This window comes from Chelmon rostratus, chromosome 24 (genome assembly GCF_017976325.1).
Source record: "Chelmon rostratus isolate fCheRos1 chromosome 24, fCheRos1.pri, whole genome shotgun sequence".
NCBI classification, from domain to species: domain Eukaryota; kingdom Metazoa; phylum Chordata; class Actinopteri; order Chaetodontiformes; family Chaetodontidae; genus Chelmon; species Chelmon rostratus.
Genome location: NC_055681.1, coordinates 3,443,927 through 3,469,680, shown reverse-complemented (window position 1 = coordinate 3,469,680; position 25,754 = coordinate 3,443,927). Strand labels below are relative to the sequence as shown.

Here is a 25,754-nt window from a genome sequence, read left to right as displayed (position 1 = left end):
TCCCTATCAGTGTGTGCAAATACTGAACACTTGGGTCTGTGTTTGTTGTCTTTGTGCCTTATCAGGAACAATTTTCCCCGCTCAGTTGGTCAGCACAAAGGCCACAGGCTGCGCTTCATAACAACCACTGTTCCTCTGTCCTTTCATATCTCCTCCTCGGCTAAATTCAGTCTGTGCTCTGCTTCTTTCGCGGAAGCAGAGGACAAATTAAGTGGATGATTTGCACACCTCTTTCATACGATTTTCTTTGTGTTCCAAAATAAGAACCAAGGTGGAAAGAACACAATGTCCTTTACACAGTGTCCTCCACAGAGACAAACACAACAGCTTCTGAACTGAAAAGAACAAGAAATTGGTGTCTTTTTCTGGCTTTTGTCAGCATTAGTCAGGTATTTTATTCTCTGCCTGCCTATCTCACCGTTATTCCCTTTCATGCTATAATGTTTCACATGCGCCGCAACTTTCGAGTTTTTCCCCTCCACCAAGCACCTTGGATGTGGGTGAAGTTGTGCCGCAAATCTCTACATCAAGCACAAATCTCATCGGTTCACAGTGAAGAAAACTGGCACGCTGAAACAAAAGTGCGATCGTCACAGTCACAAAGCAGCCAAATCAAACATACTGTACTACAGGGAATGAAACATGAAAGCAAAACCCACGTGGAAAATAAAAACACTATTATCAGCAAGGCAAAAGATAACTTATGGCAGCACTGCCGACTGCCAACAAATAAGAGATTTTGCATTTTCTAGAAAGATTAGGATATTTTCACTTAAAAGCAGTGCAGCCAGACTTAAAGCAAGCACATTTGTCTGGGTACAAAGAAATTCTGACCTTGACCAAGCGGTTTTGTTCTTGTCAGTGTTGATCAGCTTTACAATTCTGGAATGTCTAGTTTCAAGCATTAATTTACTCAGAACCAGGAATAAAATCTCAGAAACAAGTTCTATTATCTTATTAAAATAATTAAGGACAAAAAAGCCTAAAATAAGTTAAAAGCTCGAACATAAAAACTGCGAAAATACGAAAATATATCCTGTCAGACAACAAACAAGCATATATTGCCTTGATTTAAGACATTTTATCTGACTTAGATGTTGTTTTTTGCAGTTTGTCTCTCTGATTCGCTCATCTGTAAGGCTACAATGTTGTATGGATTTGATATGGAATATTATAGATCCGCAGTTGCAAATCCATCTGCTACTTCAGCACCACGGACAGCTACATGGATTTATCAATACATACAACAGTTAGCAACTGATGTTTATAGATAGAGAGATTGTAACCGACACAAACCTCAGTCAGATCAAGGATCAATGAGTCAGGCAGACTAGACGAACTTATTCAACGAAACAACCCCGCTGCCCCTGAGCTCTTTGCTACTGGACGGTGAGCAAGGGGGATGCACTTTGGTCATCTTGCTAGCAAGAAGATTAGCACCCCCACCCCCCGCTTAGTTTTAGTTACAGTGCAGTTTGTACTGTGGAGATACTGAAAAAGACATGAGCTCAGGTTTGAAGTTAAGCCAAAATGTGATACATTTACATTAAAATTTAATACGTGCTGCAAAGTTTGGAGAAAACAAAGTGTTTCAGTCTGACAGATTGGTTGTACCTCTGGTTAAGCCTGAGGTGAAGTCAAGCCTGAAAACTAGGACATACTTATGTAAACCTCCTTAATAAATTAGAATTTCTCTAAAATAAGGCCAGTTTCTTGAGGCAGGCCTGGTTTAACTGGTCGTCACAGTTCAGAAAACAGGCAGAATATCCTCTCATCTATTTTACAGACTTTATCATTAGCTGATGGCTCTCTCCAGTGCAGTTTTTATCTTATCTGCGCTTTCTGCAGTTTTACCTGCAGACTTACTCATCTGCAGATTTTATCACTGGGTTATTTATGACTGGAATTGTTCACAGTCTCTACTCTTACATGCAGGTTTTCCATGACTGTGGAATCTCCCTCTCATCATGAATACCAGCGCTGAGAGCTGTACGGCAGAGATGCCGTACGGATACCAACCCCGTTTTAAAGGGCTTTACATCGCCACCGAGCTCGTCATCGCCGTGTTGGCCATCATAGGCAACATCTTGGTTTGTCTGGCTGTCAGCCGCAACAAGAAACTTCGCACTGTCACCAACTACTTCCTGGTGAGGACATCTATTGCTCTAAACTCTAGATATTCCATGTTTCAGATAGGGATAAAACAAAGGATCAAAAATGTGTTTTACTCTGTATGCATGTGTGTCAAGGTATCACTGGCCGTGGCGGACATCCTGGTGGGATTGGTGGCCATTCCCTGTGCAGTGCTGACAGACCTGGGCCAACCTCGCCATAACCTACCCCTCTGCCTGGTGATGCTCAGCATCCTGATTGTGCTCACACAGGTAGGAACACACTTTTCATATGCAAGTACAGCTCCAGTATACAGAATACTTAATGAATGAAAGCTACTCCTGTCCACATAAACTACTCATGCGGTGCAACATAAATGGCTGACACTTCACTCAGACTTCATGTAGGCTGTGGCCTGTGGAATGTGTGGTTAATTAACTTTCATTAATTAAAGCTATGACAGCTAATATGAGTGATGTTCAGGGACGTGCACAGACATTTTAAGGGTTTGTTGCTCTAAAAGAACAAAAACAACTGTGACCCTGCTGCCTTTAAGTAAGCCAGCCAGCTAACTAGCTAAGATTGGTTCAGGTGATAGCATGATATAAAGCAAAACTGTGTGAGGTGATGCAAACGTGACAAGCTGCGTGGAGATTGTTATTCACAGGGCATCCCAGTGGTTACAACCTCCGAAGACTCACCCAGAGCATGCACACAATCCCCCGTTTGGATTCTACAGCGTCACAAGAAATATGGCATCAGTTCATTATGATAAAGACTCTCGCAAGAAAATGGTCCTTTCTTCTCCAGAGCTCCATCCTGAGTCTGTTAGCAGTGACAGCGGAGCGGTACATGGCCATCCTTCTGCCCTTCAAGTACCAGCGTGTCATGAGCCCCAGGAACGCCCGGCTGGCCCTGCTGGTCACCTGGGCTCTGGCAGCCATCTCAGGCTCCGTGCCCCTCATGGACCGGCAGAAACAACCACCGAACTCTGAGTAAGAGGACGAGGAGGGGGGGACGCAGGATGGACGGATGAATGGATGGGGCACAAACAGAGTGAATTCAAGAGTGAATGGTAACAAAACTGCAATGAAATGAAAAGTGGAAAGATGAATGGATGAATAAATGAATGATGGGAAGACTGGATGGGAAAATCAAATAAACAGATAAATGAGAGAACGAATGAGTAAAGGCAGAAAAAAGGCAGGTGCATGACGTGTATACATGGATGGAAAGATGAATGGATGAAAGGGTTATTATAAGGAATGAATGATTGATTGAATGAAGGCAAAAAAAATGGCATGTACTATATTACAGTATGCAAGGAATCAGCACTAATCAATTTATGAAAGGGTGAATGAATGAATGAATGCAAGAAGAAGTAATGAAAATAAACTGTCGTATTAATTATTTGTTGTAGAATGAATGACTAAATGAATGAATGTCAAATTTGCAAGAAATGAATGAATGAAGGCAGATAAATGGATGAATGGAATGGAAAGATGAATGAATAAATGAACTCGTGGATAGAAACACTGCAGGAAAATGAAACTAATGGATGAGTGAATGAATTATTTATATGCTAACATAATATATATAAATATAAACTAAATGCCTCCCTATCATTCCAGCTACTGTATCTTCACCTGTGTGGTGGACATGACCTACATGGTCTACATCAACTTCTTCTGCTTTTTCCTGGTGCCGCTGGTGGCCATGTTCATCATCTATGGCCACATCTTCCTCACCATCCGCCACCAAATCAGACGCATCGCTATGACCACGAGAACTGCAGAGGAAACCACCACTACTGGCAGTGGGAGCACTGGGACAGAGGACACTGGGAGTTCAGCTGCTGGGGGAGCCACAGAAGGGGCAGCTGACATGGGGACAGGAACAGACACCAGGCATTTGAGAAAATGTAAGGCTGAAGTGAGGGTAGGGAAGGAAGTAGAGTCTGGCATTGGGTCTGTTATTGAAACTGAGACGACCACTGTCTTTACAAAGTCAAAGTGCAGGATAGCCTCAGGTGGATCTACCAGCTTCAGCTGTGCCCCTGCTGACCCCCATTCAGGAGAGACCAACACCAAGGCCAAATCCAACATTCGCACTTTTCAGGAAGTCCGAAAGGCCACATCCCTCTTCATGATCCTGTTTCTCTTCATGGTGTGCTGGATGCCCATCAACGTCATTAACTGTGTCCTGCTGTTCTGCCCACAGTGTGACGTGCCCATGTCGCTCACACTAGCAGCCATTTTGCTTTCCCATGTCAACTCGGTCCTCAACCCAATCCTGTATGCATACAGGATGAGGTCTTTCCGACGCACTCTGGTAGGAATGTGGAGAGGATTGTGGAGCACCAGGCCAAAACACCAGTAGGTCACAAGAGCTCAGACTCGGTGTCTGAAACATCTATGAAATGTACAAACCTTTAAAAAGGGGGGGTTGCAAGCTTTTGTTAAAGAAGCCAAAAGCATCTTTGATCAAAATGTGATTCTTTGGTGCTGAGTGCACTGACTCCCAACGATTGTCCTTCCTCGAGCACTGAAACCAGCCAATAGCAGGCCTCGAATCCCACAAGAGGACGAGTGACATTTTCAAAGCCACCAGTGTAGCGACAGCTGGAAGGAGGTGTGGTCAGAAGGCCATCGGTGCCTGTCATGGCGGCAACCTCAGAACCTGCTTGTTGACACCAGCAGAGAAGGAAGCCATCAAGCTGAGGAAGGAGGCCTTTCGGGCTTGGTTGGCCCAGGGTTCTCCAGAAGCAGCAGACAAGTACCGGGAGGCCAGAAGGGCTGCAGAAAACCTGGGTGGGTGTCGGAGGAGTTCAGGGGGCTATGGAGGATTTTCACTTGGCCTGAAGTTCTGGAAAACCGTTGCATGACTCAGGAACCCTGCTGGGGAGTCATGGGAGTTTGACAAGCCAGTCTCCATGAGTTTTGACAACTTGCAGAAGGCTTATAACCATGTCCTATGTAATTGGCATATGTAATTAACAGGGATGTGGTTAATGCAAACATTAGGAGCTGCAGGATCATATACAGTAGATGTCTCTCGAGACATCCTGTTACACAGATGTGATCATTGAGGCTACCCTAGTGAAAATTGCTACATTAACAATGAATTGATGAAGGCAATTAATGTGACTACAATTCTCCTCAGCTTGATGAAATATTTAGCCTCTTTCAGCACATTGCTTTGGTTTTATGACCCAGTACTGAACTGTTCTGGTTCAGTCTTCAGCCATTCTTTTCAGTGAAAAAGCCCTGATACTCCCACAGCACACCACCTGCTCAGCACCACACAGCAGACAAAGTTGGCAACCAACTGGTGGATACAGCAGAACGTTTAGCAGCTACATAGCCAGATATTTTCCTCAGGAGTTTAAGACCAAAACAGAGCTAAAAGGAGACTTACATTTTTGGACTTCAAATGATAATGTTGCTTTGTGGCTGGACGTGTAAATAAGGAACTGTTTGCTACCATATTCAAGTGCTGAAAAACAACAATGCTGCTTTAAAGTATGAAAGGGCTCGAACAGATGTACAGTCATGTGTCACATTTTATAACACATTTCTAAGTCTAAAATAAATAACAATAATAAATCTAATATAAATCTGAGTCTATATATTTCACTGGAATAAAAAAGGCTTACAAGGAGAATTCTCATTAAAAAAATACTGCAAGTAAAAATAAACTTATTGTTTATATTCAACAGCAAAATAGCAAGTGACCCTCTTGGTCGCACCTGGGCCATACTGAATTATTTAACACCCGTCACACTAACCTCTGCCATGGCCGCAGCTGCTTCTCTTGGTGAGGCCTGATGTCATTGGTACTGATGATGATGATGATACTTGGAGCTGCTGGAGCTTGAGGTTCAGCTGTGAGAGCTACGTAATGTCCACCATGGAGGTCAAATCACACAGACACTTACTATCACTAGTTTCCACGTCGGGTTTTCCTTCTTCTCTATGAATTATTCCAGACAAACAGACACTTTGGAGCAGTTTGACTTTGTCCGGTGCTGGCAGCTCCACCACAGCACCAAGGCTCTCCTTCACAAATTCTGAGGTTTTAGCTTCTTAGCTGTTAGCTTGCTCACCACCGAACCTGTAAAAGCTGCTTGTTGGGCTCCCAAAGTCCTTCAAAGAGTGCTAGCTAACTTAGCTAACCAAGCGCGATTGTCCGTGCAGCTTATCAAGGTTAGCATGTTTTTCGCTGTAATAACTCTTGGTTCGAGTCTTTTCATCACCGTGAGCTCGTTCTCACAAACTCACCTGGATACACCAGCTAGTTTTTACTTAAACGACAAAATAATTGTTGGTCTAGTTCTCCTGGAAAGCGCGACACTTACTTCCGTTTTGTAAAGTGGCGCCACTGCAATGACGTAGTATCAACCGTTGCGCCTGTGTTGTGTTCAGGGACACCTAGGAAAAAAAGTGAGATTCACTATTTAATGGTTTCTGTGTTTGTTCAATTTTACAGGGTCATATAATTGTTTACATTGTACAATGAAAATGTGTTTCTGTGCGCTGATATGCACTAGAATTGCACTAGTTTGCACTTTTGTGTCGACCTGGGGTGCCCAAAGTGGGGCCTGTAGGCCAAAGTTGTCCCGCCATATGGTTCAATTTGGCCTGCCATGTTTCTGGTGGTTAAAAAAAAAGGGAGTTAAAAATGCTCTTTGCACATGTAGGATCACTAATTATTATTTACACTCTGAGTGGCACTTTGCACAGGAAGTCAGTCAATTAAGGGGACTTGGGATCCTTGAAAACGTTTGGACAACCCTGGTTTAGACATTTACTGTTCAACTGCAGGATACAGTTTCTTTTGTGTAAAACAGCTTTTCAAAGTAAATGTTTGTGTCCATTTAGTGTACCTTGGACTTATTCTAATCCTGGTTAAAAATAAAACACAACAAAGAGCGACTCACAGAGGAAAGTCAAATCAACATAACTGCGTGCTTTATTGATATACAGTAAAGCATTTTATAATACAGTAGTAAGGCATATATTTGGTGGAATCTGATATGTTGTGAAGTATTGACGCGTTATTTGAAAAATGATGTGAAAATGAAACACAAATGTTAGAAATGAAAAACAACAAAGAAATCCATCAAATTCAGTGTCTGGATCAAAACAAAACCCGTTTGGATCATGCTGAAAGAATATGATGCCAAAAACACACGAGTGTATGACGCCGCGATGCTCACCGCGGACTTCTCTGAGTGGTTATACATTAAATAAGGATGGAGTTCATTTAGTCACACATGCTAATATCATAACACCTCACACAGCACAAAACAAAATAGCTGATTAATCAAAGTGTAACACTCTGCTACAATAAACGCATTCTCCAGACTGAAAACAAATACCCAGTATGTCCCAGGTATGACAGTAGTGCACACGGATTCATCTGTGTAAAATGCTAGTTTTATAATCGAGTCATATAAATCTATGACAGAGATGAGAAATGCAGCGAATGCATCAAACATTCAGATCGGAGGCTCGTACAGTGCAGCTGAACATGTACGGAGCAATATATATAGGATATCTGACATGAATCAATCAGCCAGCAATAATCAATTATTATCAGTTAACAATCTGAGAGGAGTGTGGATTGAGTACAGTAGAGAAATTGCCTCCAGACCAGACTTTGACAATTCATACGAGGTAGAGCTTATGTTACTGGGTGTCCTAAAACTCAAATGTTTCTCTGTTAAAGTGGTTGAAACAGAAAAAAATCCTCAAAAATCATCTCAGCTAGCAGCCTTGTAACACTGTAGTGCTCAGATTCAATTAAAACATTCTTTTAAGTTCCTTTTAGGGACAGAACACTGTCAATTTAAAAACCAATACACAGTGTACTGTGAAAAGACACTCTGGGAGCATCTGAGTGATAAAAAATTCAAATAAAATCCTCACTTAAGATGCACCAGAGCCAAAATCAGGACACTTTTACCTCTAAGGATGCTGTCAAGGCCCGACACAGAACTGTACCTTAAAAATACTCACTATCGGCAGCTTTATAAAACAAATATTCAGTGTTGCTGAACTGTTCTCATGACAACACTTTCATAACCGATCTCCAGAATATAAAAGATAAACCTTAAAACCTTTTCTCAATGGTGACAATGGTCACAGGTAATACTGACAGACCAGAGCTTGCTTGTCATGGGGTTTACTGCTCAGCCTGTGAAAAAAGTGATATAACATCTTCTGTGACTGTGAGCGGCGCTTCCCATTGGCTGAGAAATATAACCCACAGTGATGTCATCGGGGTAACACTGGCTTGATCTTGGAGACTTTAAATTTCTGAACCAAAGTCTGCAATACAAAACTGATGCATAGAAATTAAAAGACATCAAGGGTCTGAAAAGACGTTGCATGATGGGAAACGTAGGCTCCAGTGTTTTTACAGCTTTACCCATAAATAAGTTTTGAAGTGACTTTGTTGACTTGTCTCAGTTCTGGATCGGGCCCAATCACAGCAGACTGTGTTGAAAAGAATTACAGGGATAAAATTGTTGCCATAAAGACGTTAATAATAAGAAGATGAACAGACGAACTGACGGATGAAGAGATGGACGGATGAGTGGATAGATGAAGAATTCAAATATAACATGAGGTTTGTCAGCCAAAAGCCAAACAAAAAAAAAGCTGTAATGCAGTGTGGAAATAGGCACCACGCACACGCACGCACACGCACGCACACGCACGCACACGCACGCACACAAACCACACACACACACACACACAACGTACTGTAAAGATCCAGGATGCCTGCATTACCTTGACAGTAGTGTACGCTGTTATAGAAAGACGTTTTCCTCTTAGAAAGCACCCTTATGATTACAATCATTCTTTTTTTGATACAAATGTCTGAAATGCTTGAGCTGTTTCCCCGGTTACAAAGAGATGGCAAATATTCTACCACACTGAACACACATATTTGTATCTCATCTCTCTTTGCCCCCCCCCCGACCCCACTCTTGTTTTATACAATTGCATAGAAGTTTAAAAACCAGCCTCTGTTAATAATAAAACAACTTCAGGACGTTTTAAGAAACTACTGAAATCTACAAGTTATAATGTTTTCTTTTGTTTTTTACGCGTCGTTGCTGGAACCGCAATCCTTCACAAAAATAGACGTTATATATTCTCTTTGTAAACTGTGTTTCCAATCCAGTTGTTTTGACTAGAAAAGCATGCGACAGGAAGGGAGGGAGGGGAGGGGAGGGGCGGGACACAGGGCTGAAGGTTGGGGTGGGGGCGGGATCAGAAGGGCAGGGCCTCGTGCTGTTCGGCGCTCTGCTCGTCTGTCATCACGCTGACCAGTGACTCCATGGCTCGGCCCAGATCGTCGGCCATGTGGAACAAACTGCCAATACTGGGACCTGGCGAGAGAAGAGGGGGAAACGCTTCGATGAGACACACTCGCTAATCGTGACAGAGTGAAAGCACAAGGTGGTAAAAAAGGGAACGAGGACAAGCCGAAGAGTCTGCAGCCATGCCAGCGACTCTGTGAGGCTATGCTGTTTGAGCTAAATGCTAATGCTAGCATGGCAACATGCTAACAACGACAATGCTAACATATTGTTAAGCAGGTATGATGTTTACCATGTTCAACAGTGTGTTAGCATGCTAACATCTGCTCATTAGCATCAAACACAAAGTACAGCTAAGGCTCATTAGTTTTGTGGGTATGTGGAACGAAGGATTGGGAAATTTTGACCCTGACTTGATCCAGCACATTAATCTGCAGCGAGGATGTTCAATATGTACGGGGGTTCATATTTGGCACATACGCTCTGCACCAAAGCGCCGCCGCCCACTAACATCTCCAAGTTAAGCCTCAGCAACAATGACAACGTCGCACCTCGCTGACAACTTTCATCACGTGAAATTATGGTTGAATGTTGCTGTGAACGCCACATTGTGAAGCAACATTTCCAGACATCATCTTATCGCGAACGCATACACGTGCACGCGCTACGCAGCTACGGCACAAACTGTGACGAACAGCAGCAGCGTGACAGAGGACGGAAAAGGGAAAGGAAATTAAACACAGGGAAAAGGAGGGACGGCAGATATTTGGTGCTTTTCCCACTGCGTTATTGTACTGCGACGCCTCCTCTCCGCCATGATGTCCCTCTGCTGTATGCTTCCTGCTCAGATCTACTCAAGACTTCATGTGCATGGTGCTTGCATGCAGTGACAATTCTTCTTAGAGGTGAGGAAACGAGATGAGGAGGTGGAGAGAGAGAGAGAGAGGGGGTTGAGCCACTCACCTCTCATGGGTGTCCCCTTCTCCCTCCTGGCTCATGGAGAACAAGAAGAAAGCAGGAAAAGACAGGAAGAAAAGAAGAAGAAGAAAAAAAATCAGCCTCGTGTTGGTAAGGGAGAGAAAGAAAGGCGATGGCTGACTTTAAAGACATGTGGACTGTATGTAAAGTTCAGTTTATTCGGTTGTGTCTGATGAAGTACACAAAGCGAGTAAAAGTCACTGTGGGAGCAGAGGACAGAAGTCATTATCACACACACTCACACACCTGCTCTCCGTTCTTTAGGCTACAGTTACCTAGAAATGCTCTTCGTTCTGCTAATTAGCCGAGTTACACTTTTAATGAGATCAAAGCTGCAAACTTTTCTACTTCCTCTACGCTGAGCGCCTTAAGGGCCGCTTCACTTAAAAGGGTTCATTCAAAAACAATTTTTTGTCCTTTCAGGGGAAAAAACAAGACTGCATTCATTGCCTTTTATCTGATTTCAGATCAGTTATTCTGTTGGCTACTTCATGAATTCAAATATCATCTGATTTTCACAGCTTTTTTGACGAGACAGGACATTGTATTCAAGACGAGCTGGTGTTAGCGTGGGTGTTTCGTACCCTGGCTATGAGGGAAAGAATTGTTGAGCTGTTCCATCACTTCCTCCAGCCCAGATGCATCTTGGGAAGGGCTGGACAGCTCGTCGTCACCTGAAACAGCAAGGAGATGCAGTTTTTCCACATTTAGGCTTCTGGTTGTTGAAGTGATGCCCAGTCATATTGTTTATGCACACCGGTCTGATAAAGCAGTGCATTGTGGTCCGGTGTAGAACAATAACAGCGTGGTCTCTACAAGCTGTGAAGGCAGACATCTCTGCTTACATCTCTATTTATATCCTGCATGCTTTTAAAAGGGTGGATGCAAATTAAAGGATATAAGTGTGTGTGTGTGTGTGTGTGTGTGTGTGTGTGTGTTCTTACCCATTGTATCAGTAGTCTGGCTGGCGGCCACGCGGAGCAGAGGGAGGGAGGAGTCGGACCGCTGAGAGGAGGTGGAAGGAGAGGACAGAGCTGTGCCGTTCACCTTGGAATCAGTCTGACACACACACACACACACACACACACGCACACACACACACACACACACACACATTAGATACAAAACAAATTGGCAGCAGCGCCGCACAGCTTAATTAGAGGAGTCGAAAGGGAAGTGAAGTGTGTGTGTGTGTGTGTGCGGGACAGAGGACTTGGCCTGATCCTCTGTCAGCTGTTCCTGGCAGTCAGACAGTGTGGAGGAAGCTGCTTCAGTCTCAACTCACTGGTGGGAAACTTCACATCAACTTTCCTTTTATTAATCCTGGACATGAGCTGGGTCCTCTGAACTCTGGGGGGGGTCACTGCCTTGCTCGAGGGCATTTGTAGCAGCAGAGTAGGGAGCGGCAGTTTTGTCTGAACTGTGAACTGAACCGATTTGTGCAAACTGGAAGCGTCCTGTATCTGATTCGGCTATGGGGACACGCCCTCAAGTTAGTGCCATGTTGAAAATCCATTTTTAATTACTCAACTTATTCTCCTGATTTCACAGCACAACAACAAAAAAAACTGTGAAATGACAGTCACTCAACAGACAACAGACATATGCATGATTCTGCTTTCATCTCACCTGAGCGAAAAGCTGCGATAAAGCTTGAAGACTAACAACTGATCGGCCTTCAGGTGGATTTAATATTCTGCACAAAGTGCAACGTGAGGGCTGATCCTCCAAACGAAGCACACGTTTGCATCAAATTTCCAGAACATCAGCAGAGTAAGTGTGAATTAATGTGCATTTCCACCTGGTACAGTTATGTGAATATTGGTTCATGGACATAAACAGTTGGAGCTAATCCTGCTCCAGGTGCTGCTCTTTGGTGGACGTTAAAAGGCCAAATACAAGAAACAATCGAGCTCTTCCTGCTGTCAGGAGGGTCACCATCACAAACACTTCATGTGTGTTTATTGCCTGCCTCTGCCTGTTTCCTCTGGTCTGTACACACTCTCCTTGTTCTGTGTCATATTTCCTGCAGGATATTGCTTGAAAGGTTTCGTTGAATTACTCATTTCTGTCTGGTATGTTATGGCAGGAGACCCAACAAGTGTAGCCTTGGGGGCCCACGACCACCTTAATCTGCCTGGGCAAGATGCAAGATTTTGATAAGTAAACGTTAGCTTGTTAATAGCAATCAGTTGTGATCGGGTCTGTGTATTACAGCTGCGTTGGAGTCTGAGATTACTTGTTTCTGCAAGCATCCAGGTCCCAGCTTTCAAACCACAAACATGTCCAATTTTGGTTCTGGGTACTACATTTCTGGGCCTTCGCGGGTTCAGGCAGATTATTATTGTAACAGGTATTTCTGTTTGGTATAAGTAGCCCGCTCAGGATGAAGAGGGTGCCACAGTTTGTGGATCAGTGGACGGTCCTGTTGGTGCGTACCTGCTCAAGCAGCTGTCTGAGCCGGTGCAGTTGGGACTCCAGCTGTTTGTTGTGGTCCTCCAGTATCTGCATCCGGGCCTCCAGACGGCCTTTGTGCTGCCGCAGCAGTTTGGCCTCGGCGATGAGCTCGGCGTCGCGTGCGCTCTGCGGCGACACCGGGAGCATCTCCGGGGGCGACGGCAGCGGCGACAGGCCCTTCCTGTCGTGGGCCTTTTTCAGACGGTCGTACTCAGACTGTAGCTTCCTGCAGCGAACGCAGCAGAGGAGCGAGATTATTAATCTGACAGACGTGTGAAATATCAAACAGCCACTGCTCAGGAGAGAGGGTGAACTTCTGTTTTATTGATTATAGAGGGGACGTTGGGTCACTGCAGAAACATCGTGTGGAAATAAAGAAAACAGTAAAAGCCATCCCCCATGCATGACGCAGGCACTTTTTATCTTTCCCCCCAAGATTCAACAATATCCCCTTGTTGGAGCAAATAAAAGGAGGGCTGAGAGGAGGAAGCACAACACAGGACGGTGTCGGCTAAAGGCATCAAATACATGCAGTTCACAGCCACAGTCCTCACTGGTTCATATTTTAGGACATTTGTATTCTTGGACTGATGAAATACAAGGCAAGAGAGGAGGACACTGGTACTTGGCTGCCCTCACAATGTGAATTTTTACAGGGGTTGAAAATTTGTTTAATTTAATTATAGACATTTTCAGAACCCGTTAAACCCTGTCAGATGAACACATAAATCATGCAAATTAAAAACATGGTTTGCGTGGCTGGGTGGAGAAGGCTAGAAAATAAGGCACCAAGACATCTTTAAAGACGGATTTCTGTGCAACTGCCATAAGTGAGGAAGCCCATTGCAGCCAAGGGGATACAAACAGAAGAAATGAATAACATTTAAGTGGTAGATTTGTGTTTTTCAAGTGGCAGAAGCTTCCTGGTCAGATGCCTGAACCGTCCGAGCTCAAGCTCGTCATTTGTGCAAAATCAAGACACTTTAACAACTCATCAGAGCTCCATTTAGGTTTGAGCAAAGAAACGATGCAGCCACCAGAAGATAATAAGAGAAGGATGGGTCTGTTCACTGACCTGTTCTCCTGCTCCAGGTCGTTGAGGACCCTCTCCAGCTCTCCTTTCTCCTCCGTTTCCATGGAGATGAGGATCTGGGCAGGGCTGCGGGGCTGGCTGAGAGGAGAGCCTTGGTTCAGAGACTGGCAGTAGTGCTGGATCAACATGTGCTCGTCATCGCTGCAAACAATGATGGGCAGACGCATACACACATTCACATCGCCACAGAAACACCAGTGCATGTATGCATACACACATGCGCGCACACACACACACACAGAGGAAAATGAAGAAAAAGAAAATCAGCAAGTGGATGCATCTGCAGCAGAGGAACAGGACTGCACCACAGAAGAAGAATCTAAAACACAGCGTGGACAGAGAGAGGGCCAGAGCTGTCGCCTTTACTGCACGTTTGTCCTTAACTCTGTCTGCAACGCTGGATTTTTTTGGAGGGATTCGATTGGCCGCGCTCTGCCAACTCTGACCGACCACACAGGCGGCCCGCAGTGTTTTGGAGGGTTTTAATTAGGCCAGGTATTTAGATGCTGCTGCGTTCACTGCACTGCTCTCAGCAAAGCCAATCTTCCATTCTGAATACTAAAGGAGCTGCAGATATGAGCTGTTTGAAAACAACAAATCCCCTTTAAGAGGACTGCTGACTGAAAGTAAAACTCATTATGGCAGGAGTGTGTAGCTCTCTCAGCTCTGGTTAAAAATAGCCTCTAGATGCTTTCTGCTCATCTTATTCACTTTACCAACCGCGCTTCATGTTGAAAGGTGTGTGTTACACTGAAGCCATATTTAACAGGCTTGTCTTTGCACGTCAGATTCCACGTGCATCGATTAAACTTTCAGCTTTATTGTCCCGCAAGAGAAATTAGTTTTCCAGCCACATTAAATATAGAATGCAAATAAGATTTGCACATAAGACACATGAAATATATTAAATACTTCAGTTTTTTCTACATCTGAATATGTCCAGAGAATATTTGCTGTGTTCATCTGTGGAATAAATTCAGATTTTAAAACTAAAACAATGACAGTTTTTTTGTGGCTTGTTGAAAATATGTAATTTTTAGGACACATCTAGTGACTGTTTTGGGTTAAAAACTGATTTTGTGCAGTAATAAAAATTGTTAGAAGACAAAGAAGAAAAAGGACTCTTTGCTTTTTCACTTTGACAAAAGTTCACATCTCATTTTTAGGGATGCTGCAAAAAACTGAACTATGAAGTTTGAAAAATACCGGTCTTTGTCAGACAGGGACAGTCTATCTAATCAAAGATGTTATCAAGTTGCATTATGGGAATTGCAGGGTCTAGTGGTTTGGGGGGTTGACTCATACTATGGACCAAACATCAGGATATCTCATCTCTATAGATTTGATTTTATTTCTCACAAGCGACTTCCATCTTTATGCAAATTAAATGTGAAACTGATGGAACAGCCCTTTAATCACTTCATTGCTTGTCTATGAAATATTATAAACATTATACATGATTTGAAGACGCATCTGTAAACAGCAAATGTTCAAATTTTTACTTGTTAAACAATTTTCTGTATCAGTGCTTTTTCCTCTGCTGTTAATTGTGGAGATGAAACACACTAAATGATCTGGACTCATCAACTGAAGGGTGTAAATAGGATTTATGAGTTTCAGGCATCTGGAGGCTCTGACTGTTAAAAATTACTGTTTACCCTAACCCTAACCCTTTCAGCAGCTTCATTGTGGACGGAAGTAAACCCACAGATGCTTCTTGCTGGTTAATGAAATGTAAAGGAGCAGCATTTCGAAATTTTTGCTGCAAAACAGATTGATTTCAGTGAAATCACCACCATCTGTTCAATAAATCTCTTGCATTAAATCTTTGACCTGTGTATTTACACTGCTGAGCCGTCTTGACGGTGCTGAACTTTGATCTTCTTCAGTGTGTTGCTTCATCTGCTTTTTATTTAACCTGCGCTGTGTCTCGAAGCAAATATTTCAGGAAGGTGTGTGGAGGCGTTTTCTGGTGTGACCTTAATGCTTCAGAAGGCAAAGACGTTCATTATGATTACAGTGATTTCGCACTAATAAGTTTGTCTGGGTTTTCCTCTCTCTGTACCATGCAAAACTTCCTGCTTAAAATAATCAAATTCCTTTGTACTATTGTAAATACAACATTTGCAAAATGCAGTTACAGTAATGAGTTTAAACAGATGAACATCATACCTATTGTGGATGTTTACATGAAGGCTAAGACTCTCATCACTTGGGATGAAGGGATTTTGTTAACGAGCTGCATATGAACTTTATATCCCAATTATAATCGCCAGAGGAAATCTTATCCCCGAGGACAATATGAATACAAGATGTGCTGACATCACCTGGTCATATCAGGAACACAGCGATATATTTGTATGGGATGTGATGATGCAAACAAGAATGACATCGTTTTATGAGCCTGTATTCAGAACACTGAGCACATGTAAACATTGTCGCTGACGTAAATCACAAGCAGCCAATGGAAACAAAGAAGACAGAGCCAGATCACACACAGCGAGCCAATCAGTGAGTGAGGAGGTTGGCAAAACAAAACAAACAAACAAAAAGCGGTTCTCACATGCTCTCATTGGGTGAGATACTGTCATTCAGATAAGAGCCATTACGATTCTCCATTTCTGCTAACCTGCGGAGGGGGAAGAAACAGAGCAGTCAGTCCCAAAACCAAAAGCCTGAGCAATTAGCAGATTCTAGAGGGAAAATACGGATGTGATGGTGGCTTCTCAGAGGGTAAGGTGCAGATTGATATGAAAACACTTTCGGCCCTGTCATGGGTTAGCTGGCTTCAAGACTCCAACTCAATGAAGGCTGGTTTTCACAGAATGCATGGCTGTGTCTCCAGTTACGCTAATTATGTGCAAACAGCAGCGGGAATAATGGAGGATTTGGTGAAGCACATAATGGTGTTTTTTTTTGTTGAGGCTGCTGGAGTTGCTCTGTGATTGGCATATGTTCTTATCATCTTATCCTGAACAGATGAAATGTTTGACACCCACACACAGTGCGCAGCCCTCTGTAACCCTCTGTCTACTGCCTTGCCACTTTATTTTATAGTGTTTACAACTGATGCACTACAAACTTGAGCTGCATCTTCAGTATCTGGCCTCTTTATATTTTATACAAGTTGGCTTGTACTGCCTTGAAAGCTGCCTTATAAAAGAGGCAGTTGGCAGACCTCTAACACTTAATGCAGCTATCTGCTATTCAATTTTATATGACTGACTTGTGTAACTGCCTTTTTAACTGATTTACTGTACTCAAATTTCTGGTGCATTAGTCACAAACACTGCAATAACACTGTATGCAATGTGGGAAGAAGAGAAGTCTCAAATATTATGCTAACATATGCTAAACACAGGGAAGCTGCGATCAGAAAGAAGAGCAAAGAATCAAACCAGGGAGGGTTTGAATAGAAACTGGTTTCTTAAAAAATATAATGCTAAGTTTTTTTTTTGTATTCTTTAAAGGGAGTAATTAAACATATTTGCTTCTTTTGCAGATGAAAAAACAGATAAAACTCTGTCGAGCTAAAGCCGGGAGTTGATTAGCTTAGCCTAGAATAAAAACTGGAAACAGGAGGAAAGAGCTAGCTTGGTCCTGTCCAAACCCGATAGATACTTGATGCTTGAGTTTTGGTACAAACAGCTGGAAGTTGGTATTCTTTTAACTGTGGAATGAACCATGCTAGCTGCTTGCTTTAGTCTTCAGGCTAAGCTAAGCTAACACCTTCAGACTCGACAATGAGACATGACAAGTATCTTTAACTAGTTGTAAAGTAGAATAATTTGGGAATACGTTGAAGTTTGGGGAAATGGGCTATTTACTGCCATGTCTGTCTGCTAAATATGAAGCTAGAGCAGAAGGTCATTAGCTTAGCTTAGCACAGAGGGGAAACAGGTAGCCTGGCTCTGTCCAAAGTTTAAAAATATGCCAATTAACGCTGCTGTATCTCCCTTGTTTTAATCTGTCTGTAAAGGAACAAGCTGTGGTTTTACACGAGTTCGGTGCTGTAAGTATCTATTGTTCAGACTGTGATTACAATCAATGATTGTAGCTGCAGCTAGCAAGTCGTGGCTGTAATTCTGAGATTTACATATTAGGAATCGCTGACAGGTACGACATCTTCCAATTGTGAAAAGAACCATATTGACTAAGTTGATTCAGCTAATAAAAAGCTATTTGCTTATGTCTAGTATCTAGTTGTTAATGAACTGCTAAATATGCAACACAAGAAAAGCAGCTAATTTAGGCTGTTTTTCTGGTGTGATGACAAAGCTAGCTGTAACTGCTTTAATGCTAAAAGCAAATCGCTTCCTGTGTCTTGCTCCATATTTAGCCTACAGACATGAGTGGCATCACTTTTCTTGTTGCAGGAAAGAAAATAGATGTAGTTCAGTTCAGCAGCAAACTATTCCTTTAAAATACCTCCAGTCATTTACAGAAGGTGTTCAGTAAGATCTGTTTCTGATTGGCCTACCCTGATATTCTTACCCTAACCTATCATCGCTCCTTTCGCCAACCAATGAAAACAATGAGTACAAGCCAATCAGAAGCAGAAGTGGGCGGGTCATCCCTTTGCCACAGTAGGATTCAGAATTCAGCTACTCTTTTAATGCATTTTCTAAAATGCTTTGAGCACTGCAAAATAAAAATAAAAACCCTGAGATTATCTTTGAAGAAACCAGTGTCTTGGCCATTAAGACGGGCCTTTTGAACAAACCTCCCGGCTGTGCTCCTTCGACAGATCTTTCATGATAAAATAGGTGTGAGTGAAAAGCCAAAGATTTAAATTGCCCCGTCGCTATCTCCAGGAGATCAGCTTCCTGGAGGTTGGAGTGTCTGCCCAAAAAGTAAAGAGATTCGGGGCTTTATCGGCACTCAAACACAAAAAAAAGGGGAAAAAAAAAGAAGCTTGTTGCTTGGCAGTGAGCGTTTAAGCAGATGGACTGTGACAGACTGGCATCTGCCCAGGCCGGTGCGTTTGTACTTATAAGCTGCTGCATGCAACAGAAACAAGAGATAACCTCGCGGCCTGGGGGCCATCAGCTCCCTCAAGGCTTAATTATGTTACTTCTTCGCCCTACCACCTCCCTTTAATCTGCTAGATGGTATCTGGAATCTGCCACATCGAGACGCTGTGGGGGCTGAGGGCGCAGGGCTGGAGGGGATAACAGTGACTCAGCATGTGCGTCCGTCAGCGTGTGCGGTTGTGTATTTATATTTTTTTGTGTGTGTGTTCGCCGGAGGCAACAGTGAGTAGTGTCAAACACTCCCTGGCAGGGATCAAAGACTGGGCCTGTGGCTCACACCTCACGCTGACTCCGCCGAGGGATGCCAACAGCGCCCGGCTGACTGATTCGAGGACCGATTGATCGACTGCTTTGTTTGACTCATTGTTTGATTGATTTGACTGCTTCTTGTCCCTCAGCGGTGGGTTTCTGGGAGCGGTTAGGATCACTGCAAAATGAAGGAACACTGAAAAGTTTTGGTGAATAGGCTCTGATTGACTCAGTGTGGCACCACAACAATAATGATGGCTTTTCTCTCCCCGGGTTCAGTATTGATGAGGTTTTCGGGCGCACATGCTGGCGCACTGGATGGTGCAAGCAACATCTCAGACGCATTAGCATACGCACACACTGGCCTCTCACTGCAGAGCGCTTATTCACCAAAAAGTCAATGCATCGCTTTATCATGATTACAGAGTCAGTTTCTACTGTATGCAAAGGGATATCTTGACATTTTAGTTCAGCCTCATACGATTCATCATTTTCATTATGACCTGACTGAAACATCGTTCTAGCACATTCAGCATTTAAACTAATGGTGCTGCTGGCTGGAACTTGAGTTGTAAGCCCTGTTTTTCTTTGAAAAGTGATTATGTATTTAAGGAAAGAGACTTTTACATAAAATGGCAAAAGCCTGGTGATAAAAAAGACACTCAAATGCCGTTTGTCAAGGTATCCCATTCTCCATCTTTAAATAATCAACAACCGTGCAACAACTACTTTCACACCACTGACATATACAGCCATAAATCTCTGGAATATTCACCTGGAATTAGTTGTTTTAGCTGTTAAAGGTACAGGAAACTCAAAATTGTGACTAAATATGCATCAGCTGCTGTTAACTGCTTCCATGTTGTTTCTTAATTTACAATTCATCCACGGCATGGCTTATCTGCGCCTTTGTTTCCTGGTTCGTGCTGTGGGTTTTACAACAGTTTGCTAGTGTTTTGGCACATTCTGATTTCCACACTCACTTCCTTATAAACTAATGCAATCAAACCCAAGTCCTGCAATTCATCCTCCTTTCATGAAGGTGATAATGCTCAGATTTTGTTGACGCTGTTTTAGAGGTGTCGATTCAACCGTGTGGACCTTCTGGAGGCTGTAGTTTGTTGAGCTGTTTAATAATGTTGCATTATATAGAGGGCTGTTTGTTAGCTAGCCTCCCCTCATTTATAGTTTCGACAACTGAAGCTATAACCTTCATGGGGGTGGGATTTATTGCACTGTTGGATTAGATTGCAGTAGAGGTGTATCTAACACACTGGCTTCTGATTTCTCTCATGAGAGCACGAAACAGATCTATCGTACGTTTTCAGGTCATAATATACTTTGATTACTCTTCATTCCTCACAGTAGCTGCATTTATTTTGTTGATGTTGTTTCATTTGCAGAGATCGTGATGGTCTAACATGGGATGAGAGAGGTGACTTCTTGACTTCCTGCCCAGTGTTGATCATCTCTGCTGAAACTCTCTTTCTGCCTACAACACAAAGCTAACCAGTTTTACTTTAACCTCTGCCCATTCAGCATGTATACTCAACATATAAATATAGACTAAATGTTAATTACACACTACACAGATAAGTGCTCGTTCATGTATTCATCCTATAGCCCCTTTGGTGGACATACATAAGTGGAGGCTGCTGCATAAACAGATGATGAACAGTAACTGTTGGTAAATCCTGGAATAAACACTTTACAATGACCTGACAGTTGTTTGCAATGTACCGTCCCCGCAGGACATGGAGACATGGAGGAAGTTTCCTGTACCGTTAACTGATCTTCAGTGGAATACAGAAGATGTAGGATATTAATCGGCGTCTATATCGAACCACATGCCAATAACGAGCAAGAACAGACTGTATATGACGCATGACTGAAAGGTAGGTTGACATCTTCAACATTAATTAAAGCATTTAACAATATTGCTCATACTTCATCGCTGAAATAGACTCACTGGGTTGCGAACAACTCAAACAAAGTCCATCTGTCACTTATACATGGCTGAGTTTCATGGGTGGGCGGTGAAGCTCTCACTCCATTAGAATAATCTGAATTGCTCTGAGGTGAGCTCTAATGTGTGTCTAGCACCACAAAGCTCTTTCACGATCAACTTTTCGATTTATTAAGTGCAGTGAACGTAAGGATGTTGACCGAAAGTTCCCCAGAACTACGTCAGCACAGAATTAGGGCAACCGCTCCCCTGTGAGCCAGTGGCTGCTGGAACACAGAGAGGGGAAAGACAGGCATCCCAATGCAGGAAGTGTGCTGTGCTTTATCGTTTTCTCCAAATTCATTATTCCAAATCACATCAATCAACATGTTTCTGGTGTCTGGGAGAGCTCTCTGGAGGAGCCATTATCTGTAGCGCTCGTACGGCTGAGGGTAGCAGTGGGGAATGCAAAAAGTGGAGCACAAGGAAGGTTACTTCCTGTTCGCAACACTGTGAGTCTACGCTGCGAGGGGCTGCGGCCGAATGCAGATAGCGCGTTACCGGTTGGCGTAGTGCTCGATCCGAGTGTGTGTGTCGTCATGCGAGAGCTGAGGGGACGATCCGGGCCTGCGACAGAGGGAGAAACAGACAGGAAAAAGAGAGATTCGTCAATCCAGGACCAGGAGGGACTCATTAATCCCAACGCACACACGCACACGTGCACAAGCCGCATGAATGCACAGGGGAGCTATGAGGGGAGCGACAGTATGAGGCACAGACGTGTGGCGCTGTGAAATGCTCTGTAAATAAGCCCCCAGCTTGTATCCTGCACTCCCGGCTTGGAATACATTTGCCTGCACTTCAAAAGACGCGTCAGAGCTGAGATGTCACACCTCGCCTTCAGAGGGAAAGATCAGTATTTTGACATCATTAACCAGAAATCTCTGAGGATCCCAACAACTTTTCCTGCAGTGTTTTAGTCCTTGAGAAATTAAGGTTTGACTCTTCAAAATCCCGAAAACTTCCCTTTACAAGGGCACCTTGACGGCTGGAAGTTTTATCTGCCAAGAGTTTTCCCCACAAAGTAAAGGTGGATGAGAAGTGAAAAATGTCAGGATAATACAAAAGAAATGGAATCACTGTGTTGTTGAACATAAAACACTGTGGTACATCCTTTTTCTCGCCACAATTCAAATGCTTTAATGTGACAAACTACATGACCAGGGTGACTCAAAACTACTTATAGAGAAGCAGTCTTCACAGGTCCTAAACGACTCGTGGAAAACCTACCTGAGCCTGACACGAGACCTGATCTGAACAGACCAGAGGATAATTACAGCTGTTCTAAAATGCGATCAACCTGAACAGACCCGAAAACAGAGAGAACACCAACAGCTGCGGCAGCATGATGATTTGTCCTGCCAATGATTGTTAGGTCATAGAAACTAATCCTACATATAATTCCTTTATATGTTGTAAAGACTCATTCATGGAAATAATATTTTTATCTCTTGCATCAACAATAGATGATAAAATCTAATCATTTAAACATAGTGTCTACGAATTATATAAAACAATCTTTCTAAGAAGCAACTGTCATTTACACAGTAAAGACATTGTTTGCAAAAACTACTCATGGCTTTCCTAAAAGATCTTTTTCTGCTGCCATTATCATCAGAGCTGATCCTGAGCGGGCTCAGATCCATTCAGATCCACAGACCCCAGACCTGTGACAGTAAAACGAGACCCTACCTGACCCAGTTAGACTGAGTGTATGCTATAATGCCATACTGGAAGATAAGCAGTGCTTGAAGACAGCTGAACACTATACTTTTCTATTATCTTAGCGAGCCACAGCTACATATTAAAGGATAACTTTAGTTTTTTACAACCTGGACCTTATTTGTAGCATTAAATACGCCCATTTGCTCACCCAGACAACTTTGGTGGCATTTGGAGTCATTTTGAAGAAATTAGCCCCAGAGGAGCGGCGCGTATATCCGTATAATGGGAGTACTCGGGGCATCCATGCGCAGCCTCTATATAACGCATAATCTGCGGCGAAACTCGTTCATATTCCAATATTTTGTTATGATATGCTGGTGCTATTCCCCTCTGAGCCCGTGGTGGCATGTTATCAACATCCGGAGTCTCTAGGCAACTACCTCTGACGTGGATGATGTCATTACCGAACGCCGCGCGCTGCGAGCAGCCAGCCACAACACGGCTAACTCTGCGGCGGTCGGCTACGAATACGCAATAACGAACCATAGCTGTGCCAAACTGCAGCTAAACTAGCCGACCGCCGGCTCAGAGGGGAACAGCACCAGCATATCATAACAAAATATTGGAACATGAACGAGTTTCGCCGCAGATTATGCGTTATATAGAGGCTGCGCATGGATGCCCCGAGTACTCGCATTATACGGATATACGCGCCGCTCCTCTGGGGCTAATTTCTTCAAAACGACTCCAAATGCCACCAAAGTTGTCTGGCTGAGTAAATGGTCGTATTTAATGCTGCAAATAAGGTCCAGGTTGTAAAAACGAAAGTTATCCTTTAACTCCGTAAGACAACCCTGGCCGACATGGTGTTTATCAGACAGAAATACAGCAGCAGCATTATAATATTCAGTCGTGACACACCACTCAGAATGGCATAAAACATTAAAATAAAAGTGGCCATCTGCCACTTAACTAGACAAAAATGGGCTCAAAATAATTGCTAAAAAGACTGTTGGCCTCACAGAAACACCTTATCTACTAAGCTACGTTTTGACACATGAAACAGTAATTATCTTTAAAAAAGCTTCGTAACTAAGCTTTAATTTTGGGTTTTACTGGCCAGGATAGTTTTCATGTTGACAGTCAGAATCAGGGGTGGCTCACCCTGAATCACAGATCTGCAGGGTGACGTGGGGTCAAGCAGCCGTGAAACCCACCACAGCTTCAGACAAAATGACACCACGCAATGAGTGTGAAATGGGTGGAGGTGAGCGAGTGTGTCTGTTTGAGCAAGAGAATCTTTGAACATGACACTGATAGAAAGTGAGTGTAGTTCAGTGTGTGTGTGTGTGTGTGTGAGAGTGAGAGAGAGAGTCAGGTACTCACGCATGGTCTACGGGCCAGAAGTTGATCAGAGTGACAGGACTGCAAGACAAAAAAACGTGACATGATGACACAGGAAGTGGGAGGACACTGCACAGCAAGGCATGATGGGAGCTGCAGTATGGAAGGCAGTGCATGGTGGGAGGTGGGGGGCTGACCACGAGACCAGACTGGCACGAACAAGACAGTGTGATAAAATATGAGTTAGAGAGCACTGGCACACACACACAGAGAAACACGACAACCAACACACCATCACTATTGATAAGGACGTGATTGTTTATTGATCTGTTTCGTGAATTAAACCAGCAGAACAGAAAACCATTTCAGGTGTGTCAAAACACTCATATGAGGTGAGGTGTCAAACCTTAATGTGTGCATGCACCTGCAAGTGACTGTATTTCTCTTTCCAACACACAAACACAACTTAAAAGGGTGTGTGTGTGTGTTGCATTGCAGACTGACACACACTGTGTGCATGTGTATTCTGTGTGTGTGTGTGTGTGTTTTAACAGTCTCACATTAGCTTCAACCTTCAAGCCCGTCATTCATCACTTCAAACTATCAAGCTTTTACAAGATTATGCATCGTTGTGTTTCTTCTTTCTGGCCTTGAAAGAATAACAGTGAGACATTCATCATTCCTCTATAAGAGCCAATATCACCATTATTATTGACTGTGTTTCCTGCAGCCAACAGAAGTATGAGACGTTATTCAGATTTCCATCATCATCAATATTCATGATAGACAGGCTGAAACACCAGCAGATTATAGATTATCATAGATATAAAGTAAAGTTTACAGGTAGCCTCTCTCACAGCCCTGTTGTGTTGTTTCTTTGTGAAGTACCAGCTGATGATGTCATTCAGGGGCCAAAAAGGTCACAGATTTGTATTTTATGTGTCCGTCCATAATTAACACCTGAGAGCTCCGGGGTCTGAGTCAGTCCCCCATTATGTCTGCTGTTATATACAATGGCAACACCTCGTTCTGATTGGCTGGCTCGCCTTTTCAAAGAAACAGTTTGACATTATTGCCAAATACACTCCTTCAATTTCTTTGGCGAGGCGACTGCTGGGACGACTTCTCGGCTCTGAGCGGTTGCCAGGCAGCCAGTGGAGACTCCAGAAGTGGGTTCAAACGTAGCCTATTTTCAACTGAGTCTCTGACTCAGGATGCACTTCATGACCGATTGAGATTCAAAAGGTTGCACCAGCTGAAATTTAAATTATTTGGGGATTCATGACTCTTAAATACTGAAACTGGTTAGAACTAGTCCAGAATCAGGTTCTACTCATTATTCTTCATGTATATTACAAATTCTTGTGTTTCTTGTGTGCTTCTTGGCTCTTTAGCAGCATCAAACTTGCACTCATTATGGATAAACAAACTAAATGTGTAATGTGTAGGCAGCAAACGCATGAGGAGCTGGGAACCAATTTTGAA

The 25,754-nt window shown here is 43.2% G+C and overlaps 2 protein-coding genes across 17 annotated transcripts in view; one reads left to right on the top strand and one right to left on the bottom strand.

The window, feature by feature from the left end:
* The first annotated feature begins 1,967 nt into the window (after window positions 1–1,967).
* On the top strand, window positions 1,968–4,491 carry LOC121627553 (adenosine receptor A1-like). The gene is made up of 4 exons (XM_041966505.1): window positions 1,968–2,147; window positions 2,250–2,384; window positions 2,923–3,107; window positions 3,744–4,491. Exons 1-4 carry the CDS (start codon window positions 1,968–1,970, stop codon window positions 4,489–4,491), a joined length of 1,248 nt encoding a protein of 415 aa, XP_041822439.1.
* Window positions 4,492–7,060: 2,569 nt separating this feature from the next.
* The window catches only part of dmd (dystrophin), a 207,526-nt gene continuing 188,832 nt past the window's right edge, over window positions 7,061–25,754 (bottom strand). For 12 of the 16 annotated variants that reach the window (XM_041966474.1, XM_041966467.1, XM_041966475.1 and 9 more), the window contains 8 exons: window positions 24,312–24,350; window positions 21,762–21,827; window positions 16,537–16,602; window positions 13,956–14,114; window positions 12,863–13,106; window positions 11,368–11,482; window positions 11,008–11,097; window positions 7,061–9,514 (listed from right to left, as the gene is read on the bottom strand). In XM_041966474.1, the coding sequence (XP_041822408.1) occupies window positions 9,396–9,514; window positions 11,008–11,097; window positions 11,368–11,482; window positions 12,863–13,106; window positions 13,956–14,114; window positions 16,537–16,602; window positions 21,762–21,827; window positions 24,312–24,350 (898 nt within the window). In that variant the 3' untranslated portion in view covers window positions 7,061–9,395. Of the gene's footprint in view, window positions 9,515–10,408; window positions 10,435–11,007; window positions 11,098–11,367; window positions 11,483–12,862; window positions 13,107–13,955; window positions 14,115–16,536; window positions 16,603–21,761; window positions 21,828–24,311; window positions 24,351–25,754 lie in introns of all 16 variants that reach the window. The other 4 variants (XM_041966463.1, XM_041966465.1, XM_041966464.1 and 1 more) reach the window with 3 other exon arrangements.